Source organism: Salvelinus alpinus, chromosome 10 (genome assembly GCF_045679555.1).
Source record: "Salvelinus alpinus chromosome 10, SLU_Salpinus.1, whole genome shotgun sequence".
Lineage (NCBI taxonomy): Eukaryota > Metazoa > Chordata > Actinopteri > Salmoniformes > Salmonidae > Salvelinus > Salvelinus alpinus.
Window position 1 is genome coordinate 61,770,039 of NC_092095.1, and position 14,525 is coordinate 61,784,563.

General features: G+C 42.9%; 1 protein-coding gene across 1 annotated transcript in view; it reads left to right on the forward strand.

Annotated features, from left to right (window-relative positions):
* Positions 1–3,819, forward strand: part of LOC139532510 (uncharacterized protein alr4393) — a 55,544-nt gene extending 51,725 nt beyond the window's left edge. The window contains exons 3-8 of the mRNA XM_071330207.1: positions 834–964; positions 1,378–1,476; positions 2,284–2,480; positions 2,749–2,812; positions 2,941–3,003; positions 3,141–3,819. Of these exons, the coding sequence (XP_071186308.1) occupies positions 834–964; positions 1,378–1,476; positions 2,284–2,480; positions 2,749–2,812; positions 2,941–3,003; positions 3,141–3,473 (887 nt within the window). The 3' untranslated portion in view covers positions 3,474–3,819. The remainder of the gene's footprint in view (positions 1–833; positions 965–1,377; positions 1,477–2,283; positions 2,481–2,748; positions 2,813–2,940; positions 3,004–3,140) is intronic.
* Positions 3,820–14,525: the final 10,706 nt, after the last annotated feature.

Genomic DNA, 14,525 nt, shown 5'->3' on the forward strand with positions numbered 1-14,525 from the left:
TGAGGAATGAAAATTATGTGAAATATATTGAAGCAACAACTGAAGACATCAGTCAGGAAGTTAAAGCTTGGTCGCAATTGGGTCTTCCAAATGGACAATGATCCCAAGCATACTTCCAAAGTTGTGCAAAATGGCTAAAGGACAACAAAGTCAAGGTATTGGAGTGGCCATCGCAAAGCCCTGACCTCATTCCTATAGAAATTTGTCGGCAGAACTGAAAAAGTGTGTGCGAGCAAGGAGGCCTTCAAACCTGACTCAGTTACACCAGCTCTGTCAGGAGGAATGTGCCAAAATTCACCCAACTTATTGTGGAAGGCTACCCAAAACGTTTGACCCAAGTGAAACAATTTAAAGGCAATGCTACCAAATACTAATTGAGTGTATGTAAACTTCTGACCCAATGGGAATGTGATGAAAGAAATAAAAGCTGAAATAAATAATTCTCTCTACTATTATTCTGACATTTCACATTCTTAAAATAAAGTGGTGATCCTAATTGACCTAAGACAGGGAATTTTTACTAGGATTAAATGTCAGGAATTGTGAAACTGAGTTTAAATATATTTGGCTAAGGTGTATGTAAACTTCCGACTTCAACTATATATATTAATTAACAGGACAGATCTGAGTGGGCACGTGCCCCTGTGTCCTCTTAACACATTTCATTAAAGTTCCAATTCTTATCCATTTTAATATTGTTCTATGTCACATGATCCTACTGTAGGTCTATACATCTGAATGTTTAATGCTTTGGTTTATGATGGTGCAGAAGCTTGTAAAGAAAAATATATTATTAGCACAATCCACCAAATGTTATCAATGTACATGTTCAGTCTGTTCAGGCAGTGTGCTGGAAGAGGACCCCTACTCATTGATAAGAGGCATGCAGGGCTATGAGGTTACCCCGGCAGACCTTGTATTCCTGAAGAGAGCCAGGCAGGAGAGGCAGATCAACGCCTTACAGGTGAAAATCCATATATCTGATGGTGAAAACACCCACTTGATTATTTTAATGACTGATGCTCATGGTACCTCAAATTGAAATGACGCAGCCATTTTGTGCTGCTTTGATCACACATTTAAAGCTATTGTCAATATTCCCTCACCTGGGGTGTTCTTTATTCGCACACATAGCAAAACTTTTTTGCAGCAGAATGTTTTGCCACGAAAAATTCAGGTAGGTTTCGTTCTGTTTGCGTTTTCTCCAGTTTGGTTCAGTTTGCAACTAAAAATGTTTTGCAATGAAAACGAGTGTTTCTATTGGACAAATTCAAGTAGGTTTGGTTCCATTTGGTTCCTTGACTACACCCCATTAAGGCCTACTTGATACAGTTGAATGATGTTATGTTCAAGGCTGTCATTGTGTTTCCTATGCAGAGAGAGCTGGATGAGTTACTGAGGCAGCGGAGGAACCAGATGCTGGCCAGGGATCTGTCCTTGGCCTCCAGAGAGAAGATCCAAACTGACCTTGATGAGGTGAGGCCACATGTTACTGTACAGTACTGTAGCTACTAGAGATGTGACAAATGTACAATTGTTCTTAACTTTTAAACTGTCGTTATGTTTATACGCTAAGAAAACTCAGATATGGTCCTTCGTATGACCCTGTGTGTGTGTGTGAGGTAGACTGAACTGCATTGCTCCCTAGTGGTCATACCAATGTTTATTTATTTATTTATATATATTAATAATAATAATAATTAAAAAAACATTAGTCCTGCCTAGCTAACAGACGCCGCTCATCTTACTGCTGTCTCTCACCCACTCAGCAACAATGATAGTTAATGCTGTTTTAGGTGTGTCCCTCCATGTTTTCAGGACTTTGCTACTGTTGCTTCCCTGTCTCACTCTGACATTTCTCCAACTGTTAAATATGATGACGTGCGGAGCTCTTTTATATCCGTGACTAATCATTTGAAACATGCATATCTCCTCCTAATAACATTACAGCATTGTTGCGTTAGGTATGTTACATTTGTATTTTTCCCTTTATGATGATGATGATGGGGATCTGTTAGTGGTAGTTTTGTGATAACTACACTGAAGGTTATTCAGTTAGGGATTTTCTCCTTTAAATGTTCACACCACTACTAGATACTGTCCTATGCTGAATGTCATGTTGCCAACCTCTGAAGTTATGACCTTGAGTTAACACTGCTGTATCTTATCATTAATCTATACAAATGTTTATATATTCATAATTTTCACATACACATATTCGTAATGTTTGTGGATATGTCGATGCATTCTCTGAAAATTGTTCTGTTGGACATCACGTTTCAGATCCTGTCCTGTGAGCAGACTGTTCAAATGGGGCAAGTGTTCCTCTCGAGGAAGCTGAGCTCAACAGCGGTAGAGGCCCTGGATTCCAAGTCCCTCCTGGCCCAGATAAAGACTGCTGATGTCCAGCAAGCTGTAGAGGAGGAACAAGCTGAGATCACTGCGCTAGAGGACAGAGTGGCCAGAGCCCTGGAGCTCAGGTAGCTAGCTATCTCACTTCATGTTACTGCAGTGGCCAGGATCATATTTATTAGGCACCAAATGGATGAACATTTACTGGAAAAGGGGTAGGAAAACAGGCAGGGACATACAATAAGAAGCATTCGTTTTTGTTCTGATGCAAAACGTTTTGCTACAGTGTGCCTTAATGAATATGACCCATGGAAGACATGGCCAGTGTGCAGTTTGTTGATGTTTACAGAAACAGGAGTTCTGGCTTTATATTAATATTATTGTTTCTAATTTCAGAGAGCGAGCGGAGCAAAGACAGCAGGAGATTGAGAATCGGAACAGAGCCATCCTCACGAAAAAGGTGCTATTTGTTCAACACTTGTCACCATGTAGTGTTTAGTTAAACGATGAATCACCAACAGTACTGTACGGTCATGGGCCAGTTCTTTCTGGACATGTATAACTGATGAGCACTGCTTCATCTTTAAGGCAAACATCAAGCATCTGATGAAGGAACTATCAGAGCTCAAATCCCAACTGGCTGTGGCAGAGGTAAGTCTGTATGTAATGTAATGAGCTCTGTGTCTGACCTTGTGGTGTCTGGGGTGTTGGGAATTTTCAGTCGCATTGAAAAATATTTGTACTTCCTCAAAAGAGATTCCATGAGCCAGTTCCTTGTAACTTCACAGGAGTCTTTGCTAGCCATTCAAGGCGAGATGGACACTTTGAAAGACACAGAAAAAGAGGAAGACACAGGTCCCCAGGAGGCATTGCAAGTCGCCCCAAGCCAAGCAAAAGCTCCCAAGAAGGCACCCAAGACAAAAAGGAATGGTGGAGGAACAATTACCCAACAGCCTTCTCATGTCCGAATTAAAGCTGAAAATACACCTACCATAGTTGGAGAGTCACATATGGTCATTGGTCTCAGACGATCTACGAGAATAGCTACCAAGAAGAGCTGCGTTGAGAATAAGCCTGTTTTAAGAAAAACTCGCCCTGTCAAAGCAAGCATTTCCCTTTGAGAATTTTTTTCTCCACTTTTCCTGAAACTTTTGAGTTTTAAGGAGTTGTTTTCCACTGCTTGTTTGCTACTGTGGTTAGGTTTGCATCCAGTTGACAACAGATTTTAATGCAGATATTCAAAAGTCCGCACAGAAACATTATATGCATTTTTCCCACCAGACGTGCTTTCATCAAACTGACTTTGTAGCGGATAAAATGTTGTACGTGACCATGCACATAACACTTTTGCACTTAAGTTTTCATGTACAGAATAAAATTAAACAGAAGTTTTAATGTTTCCATAGCATTTTCAATTCTATGGATGGTTTTGTCACACAAACTGCAATAAATAGCATACTTGCCCAACCTGGTTTTTGGCCCATTCTCTATAGACTACATTGTGCTGATAAAGTGGACAGGGTAGGTTATACACTGAGTGTACAAAACATTAAGAAGCTCTTCCCATGACACAGACTGACCAGGTAAAACTTATGATCCCTTATTGATGTCACTTGTTAAATCCACTTCAATCAGTGTAGATGAAGGGGAGGAGACCGGTTAAAGGAGGATTTTTAAGCCTTGAGACATAAATTGTGTATATGGGACATTAAAGAGGGGAATGGACAAGACAAATGAACAGGGTATGGTAGTAGGTGCCAGGCGCACCGGTTTGTGTCAAGAACTGCAACGCTGCTTTGTTTTTCATGCTCAACAGTTTCCCATGTGTATCAAGAATGGTCCACCAGCCAACTTGACACAACTGTGGGAAGCATTGGTGTCAACATAGGCCAGCATCCCTGTGGAATGCTTTCAACACCTTGTAGAGTCCATGTCCTGATGAATTGAGGCTGTTCTGAGGGCAAAAGGGGGTGCAACTCAATATTACAATTTTTTTCTTAATGTTTGGTATACTCAGTGTACGATGAGATATGGATAAAGGCAGCCAATCACTGTTCATGTCACCCGCATCATTCAAATGATGGCCTAACCACAATATTTTTGCATGAAAATTTGCATGAAGCTTATCACTGTGGCTTGTATTTAACCACAAGTTATTGAAACAACATCAACAAAGTAGCCACCCCGCCTGCGTTTTGGTGAAAAACTGAGGGAAGAGGCTGGAGAAATGTCACCACTCAAATTCATAGACTGAGCTATGGATGCAAGCAGTGACCATCCATGATATCAACATAGTTTGAACCATGTTTTGAAGCTGTAGTGTTTTTTCTTTTTTTTTAACCAATTCTTTGAGTAAAACAAGCTCATATTTGGGGTTCTGATGGGGTATGACAGAACTAAGATCATTAGTAAGTTATATTCTTCAAGGTGTAATGGGTATTCCAGTATAGCATTAATTTAAAAGTCCAAAAATGAATGGAGCAACTAAGGATTCCAGCAACAAAAAAATCAAGATGTTGAGTGAAATTGTATTCTCCTTTTCATCTATTCTAAATTTGTTTGTTTCTGTACAGATTGATCTACTTGTACCTTTGATCAGATATATTGCTGAATAGACAAATACTGTTACTGGAATAGGATCTTCTAGGAATAGGATCTTCTAGAACAGTGTTTTCAGATATAGAATAATAGAGCCCTCTTGTGGACACTTTGGAATCTGACAATGCAGGATCTGTTAGTGTAATTGGTGTGTATAGTTGTGAACTCTAGAATTTCTGCAGTGCAGCCCAGGGATATTTCTGCTGATGCATGTCTTTCTGTGTGCCAAGTTGGCGACAGTCTAGTCAAGCCCTGGATGAGTTTTAATATGAAGGAAACTGATGTCCTGCTACATATGATCGCAACCCTGAGTCATAACCTTGGCCTATTGGCGAGACCAGTGTTCAGATTATCCTCAGTGACCCTGTAGCTAATGGGCATCTTATACTCATTTTCTAATTTTGACGTCACTCCTCTTAAGAAGCTTGAGAACACACAGATGCTCTCACTCACTCTCAGTCATCTGGTGTACAGCAGCTCGGCCCAGTGGAGAGGGAACAGTAGGAAATGGGTGGTGAACAGCAGAATTACCCAGAACTCCCAGTTATTCTTGGCTACCAGACAAGGGAGCTGAGACTAGGAACGAGATGGCTGCCATATTGTTAACATATCACAATCAACCCTTCTGTGTCTTTTAGAAGAGAGTGGAGGAACCCGTCCCAAATTTCTGTCCACTTTATTTCAGTTGGAGCAGAGAGAATTGGCACATTTTCTTTAGACATGTAGATTTAGAAATTGTTGAAATGCTGTTGATGTTTCCCAGACTTGCCCTGACAGTTTCATGCCACACTGCAGTATTCCAGTCAGTCATCTGAAAGAACAATTTTCTTATTCTTTATCCGGCGTGAAAGTTCACTGTCTTTCTCACACCTGCTCTCCTGTCTTGATCTCAAGGTCTGGGATGTAATGCTATCTGTGCTGTGCCACATTGACATGCATTTTCAATAAACTGCACAGTGAGTCATTTACTCAGTGAGATTAAATAGAATTCAAATTATATTTTTGCGTAAGCATGAATTTTTCCCTTTCAGAATTTTTCTGTAGTGCAGATTTGATTGAATGCAGCCCTAGGTTCCCTCAGTACATACAGTATCTGTTGAAGTGGGTCAGGCGCCTCCACGGACTGATGTAGTGTATTTCTAGTACTGTAGATCACCTAGTCCTTTCTGTTTGGCTCTACTGCTAGCAGTGTGAAAGGAGACCGATTACTGGTATGTGGCCTTCTATTCAAAGTAGTGCTGGCTGTACAGTTTGCTCTGGGTGGATTGACTTGTCGGTACGTGGCCTTGTATTCAAAGTAGTGCTGGCTGTACAGTTTGCTCTGGGTGGATTGACTTGTAGTTCCCTCTTCAGAAGTACTTGACGGGGTGAACACAGATGCCCTATTCATCATCCAGCAGGCCTGTCCTCTGCGGTCCCTAGTCTAGACAAGAACCAACATGCCACCCTCTGTCTTTGTGCTCTGTGCCAGCAGATCAAATTCGAGAGGGACAGGATGCAGCTTTGACAGGAACCAGGCTTATATCTTTACTGTTTGGTCGTCGTCCTGGCGAGTGACGTAAACGAGTCCCTGCTGCTAGCATACCTCAAGGCATTTTTATTTCTGCTACAGTACCTTTTTGTTTATTTCAAAATTGAATCCGTCGCAGATGACATCATGGTAATGATGGATAGTTGTTTGCAACCGGAGGTTACATCTGTCAATCAGGCCAGATTTTATCTGTTGAAAGACTCATAAGGACTGCTGTGTATTAACATAGTAGGCTGATGCAGGCAGTCAGGCAAACTTTTGCCCGTTACTGTCCCAGCCATTCCTCCCCCTTACACTGTAATGCTAATTAGCATAGTAATTTGACATACTGTTGCACAGCGTCTGCTGATGTGGCATTGTTCAGGGGGGGGGTGACGGTGCAACGTGCGATCTGACTCTGCAGGGTTCAATCAGCGTCTCTCTGCCTGTTAGTTTAACTTTCCTCCTCTGGCTCCAGACCCCCAGTGTTTCATATGACATCTTTACTAGACAACTGCGCTGCCCAGTCGGCTTGTCCTGGAGTCGTCTGTCTCAACGAGCCTTTGTAGAGGCCAGGGTAAGTGATCTATTACCCTCGGTCTGTGAGCCCTGAGCTGAGCTAACTCAACTCTCTGGCCTTTTGGAAGGGAGTGGTGGATCTACCTCCATGAACCCACTCCCCTGTTCTCTGTCCATGCCTAGATGAAGGACCATGGGACCAGGCCTCTCTGACCAGATGGTTGCTCTGTAAAGAGTGAAGGTTATAAAAGATGATTGTGAAACTGCAGGACAGCAAGCGCATGAGTCCATGGTCTGAATATGCAGGGGTATATGTACTGTAGTCTCTTTGGATCAGAAACTCTATCTCCAGACACTCACTAGCTTGTTTTGGGCTGTTCAGCTAGTTTCCGCTGCGGCACATTTCATTAACCTGAGGTAGTCCGTGCCTGATTCCACATATTCAAACACTTTGGTACATGGAGACGCTAATCTGGAGTGAAATGCAGATTCTGTGAAATGGATGCTGCTGTTCAAAACAGTTTAATACTTCCCTGAAATGTTTCATATGGCTTTTTAATTTTTTTTATTTAAGTACTTTGAAATATTTTAACCAATATTTGCTAATGCAGGGCCAGCCATTGTTCAGAAGCTTTCTGGGTATGAGTGCTTCACCTCAAATACGTCAAGTTAAAGAACCAGATCGTGTTTATAGACCGAGTCCAAGCAGACAGGGGAGATCCCAGGTCAAGAAGCTGTGGGCAGAGAATTATCCCCAAATTGCTCATGTCTTTCTCTCTGCGGTCGGTGGAAACTTTCTCTGGGTTTAAACACTTTTAAATTACCACTTTACCTGTTGTTTCTGCCACAGGAAAACATAACACCTCTGTCTCCAACCGCGCAGTACTTTATTTTACATCTCTTTTTGGATGTATTTTCAGTGAAATTATATCGATACTAAAAGAGAAATATAAACATAAGTCTAGAAACAAACCGCATTCATATTGATATCTGTTTTTATAAAATCAATTTTCTCTGCCCGTTGTCCTCTAGACTTCATGTGGACTTTAATCTCTGGTTCTACCACAAGGAGGCGGTGTGGGACATGTCTGACATCTGTGTAAACCTTGGGCCTATCATGGAGGTTAGTCAGGACAAACCAGAATGCGACGGAATGGAAGACACACACAGACACAGTCATCTAATTTCCATCGCTTAGCACTCTGCCAAAGTCATCTGTCGTCTCCAGTAATGTTGTTCTGTTTAGTTTGGACAGTCCCTTGCTGCCAAGTAAAACCCTGTAATAGTATATTACAGACAGAATGAGCCCGGCTAACGGTGTGTGAATCAGTGGCACATGTAACAGTAGTCGTGCCAAGTCTAACTAGGCAACAGGAGCGGGTGCACTGTGAACACATCCAACCGCTCTGTGGGACCAGAGTGTGAAACCAGCCACTCAAGTGCCCGCCAACACCGATAAAATCCCAAACCATCAGTGTTTTGCTCTAGACAATTCTCCCTTTTGATGTTCCACAGCATTAAACAGTAATAATGACTATAGTTTATATAGTAGATTGATTTATCAAGGATGGTGGCCAAATTGGACATCTATATATTGCTATATTAAATGTTCACTCACAATAGGCCGAGATATTAAGACCTCTTTACTTGTCTTTGTACTGGTGCAAGTAGGCCTATGGACCGACCAAGAAGTAAACATCTGAAGTTTTTCTTTTTTACATGGCATCAATTTGGTATCTTTTTCAATTATAAGGTCATTTGTGTTTTGATTATAGAATGTTGAATGATTTGCAGGAAATCCTCAATATTGTTTCAATTTACAGCTGAATGTGATATATGCATTAATCTAATTCACATTATCATTAAGAATAAAGGACTGTTCAATCAGATTACATGAATCATTCACATGATCAATCAAGTTATAAAAAATATGCCCAGAATATCTACTCCCCTCCCTGCTCCAAATATCCTCCAAATACACCCTCCTCTCCACAGCTCTTTTGGATAACACAGACCTCCGCATGTTGAGAGAGTTTGATAAACGCTTCAACTCACTGATTGAGCGATTGCAGCGGTATTAGGATGAACAGTTATTCTTCCAGCTAGCAGTTGTTTGTATAACTAGCTGGATGAAAGAGCAGCAGTGTGTCATTGGTTTCTGTGGCACCATTACAGCCAATGGAGATGGACACCGTTCCTGTTCTTAATGTACGTTCTCAACATGCCCTTTCTCCTCTTTTGATCAGTGTTTGAGGAGAGAACACTGTGGCTTGTCCTACATCTGTGTGCAGCAGAGAGCTCCCAGCAAAGCTCTGAAGTCATTTGTTTTGCTACTCTGTGTGGAATGGCCTCTGGAAGAGAGGGGTGGTTTAGGGAGGGGGGGGGGGGGTAGCAAAACAAGCATGGCAGCGGCTCCGCTAAGTGTTGGCTGTGATGCTGAAGAGGAGCGTGGAAATAAAACATACCAGACTAAACATTTACACACTGTCTGCATGCCAGCTTGGTTTCCGACATGGGATGGATGGAGGCTGGGGGGTTTAAGGGATGACATTCACTGCCAATAATACCCCCACCCCCCGTTATGTATACATTGTACATTCTATTAGAGTGAAAATAAACTCACATAAGGCCATTTTACTTTCATCATTAGAAATGAAAGTAGAGTGAAGGGTATGTTCAGACAAGCATTGGGTTTGAGGTATGAATAGTCCTGAGTCCCCTTTCAACAGTTACCCCCCCTCTTTCTCTCTCACACACACACACACACACACACAGCGACCCCCTCACCCCCCTGCGGCCTCCAGCCCACAGCATCAGATTTGGGCTCTGGCGTTGTAGAGGTTTGTTTTAGAATACCAAAGCCGTGAGCACCTCAGACAGTGCATACGCCGCTCAACTCCACAAATATGTCAGAAGCATATTAGACAAATATTCCCTCCAAGTGCAGTGCCAGTGTACACACCCCAGAGTTCCTCCCATCTATCAACTCATGCTGAAGCGTTACTCTGGAGGCAGGTGATTTACGGTTATCAAAGTGTCCTTTTGGCTGACCCGTTAGCTAGAGGCAATGGAAAGGAGAGACAAGGGCAAGGCCACACTGACTGTGTGGTCCCAACAGCTTATCAAATGCAATAGTGATTACTGCATTTCTGCTGGATGCTATGCTACCTCGCGTTAGCTAACGTGTAGACCAGGGGTGCCCAAATCAACGCCTATAATCTCTTTCTGTTTTAACGTTCAACAGTCCTCCATTCACAGCAATGTCTGAGAAGTCAGGTGATTTACATAAAATATGACCAGTCCCTGCCCACTTATTGACGTATGCCTAGTTAGCACGGTCAGATGTCGTCCGCCAACTCCAAGTCGAGGTCACGGGGATGCCAGGCAGGTAGCTAGCTAGCTAACTTTGTAGACAGATTAGTTCTAAAGTTGTGTGGTTGACAGCAGCAATAATGAGTGGAGGGAAGGATACAAAAAAACTGAAAACATATCATTTCCACAAGGAGGATTATTTTTTCGTCATGTCAAACTCAAAATGTGTGTGCCTCATCTGCCATAATAGCATCGCTATCCCAAAGAAAGGTAACACAGAATGACATTTTAAAACCACACACAAAACCCAGGAAAGAGATTTTCCAGCAAAGACTGAATTACAAAGAAGAAAAGTACAAGAACTAAACAAATCAACTGGCAGCGCAGCAGTCACAAGACCTGTGACCAAAGGGAAGCGGCAAACATAGCATCTTATCGTGTGAGTCGCGTTCTTGCTAAGCATAAAAAGTTGTTAAAAGATGGAAAGATGATCAAGGAAGCATGTATTGAGGCTGCTGTTTGAGGATTTTAAGAAAATACTGAAATTATGGCTGCCATCAATGACATTCAGTTGTCCAGAAATATGGTGACAAGAAGATGTGAGGGAATAGCAGAGAACCTTGAGCATCAACTGAAGAAGGATATTTACAGCTGCGAGTGTTATTCACTCCAGTTTGACCAGTCCACAGATATGGTAGATGTGGCACAGTTATACCTTTTCATCAGAATGGTATTTGACAACATGAAAGGACATCCAAGGGGCGAAGATATTTTTCAAGCTTTTAGGGAGTTTGCTAACAAATTCCAACTGCCCTTTTGTAAGCTTATCTACATTACTACCGATGGGGCACCCGCTATGGTAGGCCGCATTAGTGGGTTTGTTGCATTGTGCAAACAAGATGATTCTTTCACCGTCTTTCTTAGTTATCACTGCGTAACTCATCAGGAAGCTTTGTGCAGGAAGATGTTAAACATGAAAGAGGTGATAGATGTTGCGATGAAGATTGTGTGTTCTATTCGAGCAAGAAGCCTACAGCGGAGGCTTTTTCACGCTCACTTAGAAGAGACTGCAGCGGGGCACACAGACCTGCTGCTGCACACGGATGTGTGGTGGCTGAGCCGAGGGACATGTTTAGGTTGATTCAGTGAGTTGTTGCCTGAAATCAAGGAGTTTCTCAAGGTCTCCAAACATGCAGAATATATATGACTCCTGGATTTATCTTTTCTCACTGACCTAACGTACATGCTTATTGAATTGAATGTAGAGCTGCAAGGAAAAGGCAAACATGTAATCGACATGATCTGCTCTGTATACACATTATTGCAAACCACAACTGCTCACAAGAAAGCTGCAACGGAAGGACCTGCACTTCTTTCAACACATGCATTCAGAACTTGAACGTCAGGGCAAGGATACAGCACAGCTTTAGAGTCCAGAACATCTTATCTGAGTTTTGCTGTCGTTTCACTGACTTTGTACCACTTGAGCCTATTGCCACTTATATGTGCTTTCCGTTTGGCACAGACATAAATGTGGAAGTCATTGCCTCCAAAATGGGATCACTTGTTCAGTTGGACACAACTATAGCAGAAACCGAAATTCTCACCGATCAAAATGACATTCAGCTGAAATCCAGGGCAGCCACTGAGATGAAGCAGGAGTTCTGGGAGCTGCTGCTGGAGGAGAAGTATCCCAACATAAGAAGATGTTCTATCAACTTATCAGCACTTTTTGGATCAACCTGCCTCTGTGAGTCTGTATTTTCTCACATGAAGATAATACAGTCCAAGTACAGATCTACTATGACTGATGAGCACCTTGTGGCCTGCATGAGACCTGCAACAAGCTGCTACAGCCCTGACTATGACAAACTACTTGCCTCCAACGAATGCCAAAAGTCACACTAAGGTCGGAAAAGAAATTAGTTTCACTTATTTGTGGAAAACATGTTATTGGTCCACATTTGGTCCACACAAATAGGTATCATAGCAACAGGTCAATACTCACTGGTGTGTTGCGTTCCATACATTTTGTTGGTTGGTTTAGATTTAGAGACTGGTAGATCTCATCAGGCTGGCAAATGAAAAAGTAGATCTGACATCAAAGAAGGTTGGGCACACCTGGTGTAGACTGATTGGGCACACCTGGTGTAGACTGATTGGGCACACCTGGTGTAGACTGATTGGGCACACCTGGTGTAGACTTACTGGGCACACCTGGTGTAGACTGATTGGGCACACCTGGTGGAGACCTACTGGGCACACCTGGTGGAGACTGACTGGGCACACCTGGTGTAGACTGACTGGGCACACCTGGTGTAGACTGACTGGGCACACCTGGTGTAGACTGACTGGGCACACCTACTGGAGACTGACTGGGCACACCTGGTGTAGACTGACTGGGCACACCTGGTGTAGACTGACTGGGCACACCTGGTGTAGACTGACTGGGCACACCTGGTGTAGACTGACTGGGCACACCTACTGGAGACTGACTGGGCACACCTACTGGAGACTGACTGCCCAGCATGCTCTTTGTGCTACTGCTACTGATTGCCACTGCATCAATCAGCTAGATTTTTCAATCTGACAATCATTTGATCCCATGGCCAACGTCTTAAGAACTTGGGTTCCAGTGAAGTCCTGGATGGACTGATGGCTCTCTCCTGGATGGACTGATGGCTCTCTCCTGGATGGACTGATGGCTCTCTCCTGGATGGACTGATGGCTCTCTCCTGGATGGACTGATGGCTCTCTCCTGGATGGACTGTTGGCTCTCTCCTGGATGGACTGTTGGCTCTCTCCTGGATGGACTGATGGATGGATTGATGGATGTTGACCACCAGCAGTTTGAGAAGGCTGTCTGTTGCTGCTGAGCATCTTCGTCTCAACAAAGCGCTGGGGTTTATTTATGGACAAGGCAGGTCATGGATTCTCCCATCCCTTTTTGCCATGTTAAAGGTTGTGTGACTGATTTACAGATATAGAAAGGTCTCCTCTGGCCTATGGGGCCTTAGCATGTCTCCCTTTATAGAGATATGCCTCTACACACACAGAACACAGCCCCTGTCAAAGTCAGACACTGAATCAATATATCTGAAAACGCCATGAAATCCATAAAGGTTTTGTCTTGTTTTGTCACTGTGACCCTTGTCCTGCCAGGCCATATCCTGACGGCCATTCCTACAAGCTTGTAAATCTGTCTTTCTTCGGTTCGTTGGAAGTTCATTCACTGGAAGTTCATACTCTTTTGACCTCTGGGAGCACACTTACCAGCTAGCTCACTGCTCTGACCTCACCATAATATATTTAAGCAATAAGGCCCGAAGAGGTGTGCTATATGGCCAATATACCCCTGCATGACACAACGCCGAGTGCCTGGATACAGCCCTTCGCCGTGGTATATTGGCCATAAATTAAAAACCCCTGAGGTGCCTTATTGCTATTATAAACTGGTTACCCAATGTAATTAGAGCAGTAAAAATAAATGTTTTGTCATACCCGTGGTCTACAGTCTGATATACCACGGCTGTCAGCCAATCAGCATTCAGGGCTCGAACCACCCAGTTTATAAAAATATAACACCATCGGCATCGAGGATAGCACTGTCCAGTGTGCTATTTTCCAAAAATAAGTCCAATTGACCATGTACATTCTTTAATATTTAGAGTCATTCATCATCTGCATATACAAAAGGCATATTCATACATATTCATGTTTATTGCACTTGGCCTCGCATCTGAAATAAAGGCCAGGCAGTTGTTGAAGTCCCACTTTTCATCCGGTCGACTCCAAACGAAAATGTCGATGATACACTTGGTCTGCATATTTGTGGCTTTGTAAATGGCGTCAGATCATAGAAAGGGGATCAACACAATGGTAATGTGAGTCTCACTTCTGAATAAAAGGTGAGTGGAATAGACTGAACTCCATGGTTGTCTCTAGTTAACACAGACACAAAGTCAAAATTGGCTTTGAGAGGGCTCAATCCATCAATGCTCAGCTAACAGGGACTGGGGCTCTTCTCTCTGCTGGGGAAACTATGCCCTCCTGGAGACACACTGGGAAGAACAACAGAGTGACCAATGTGCTCCAAAGTCTGTCCTTTCTTTCTTTCCCTCTTTCTTTCTCTCTTTTCTCATGTATGTCTCTCTCTTGCTCTCTCTCGTTCTCATCTTGCTCCTTCTTAACTGAGATGTTTGATGTTCAAGTGTTTCATTAGGATTGATGCGTA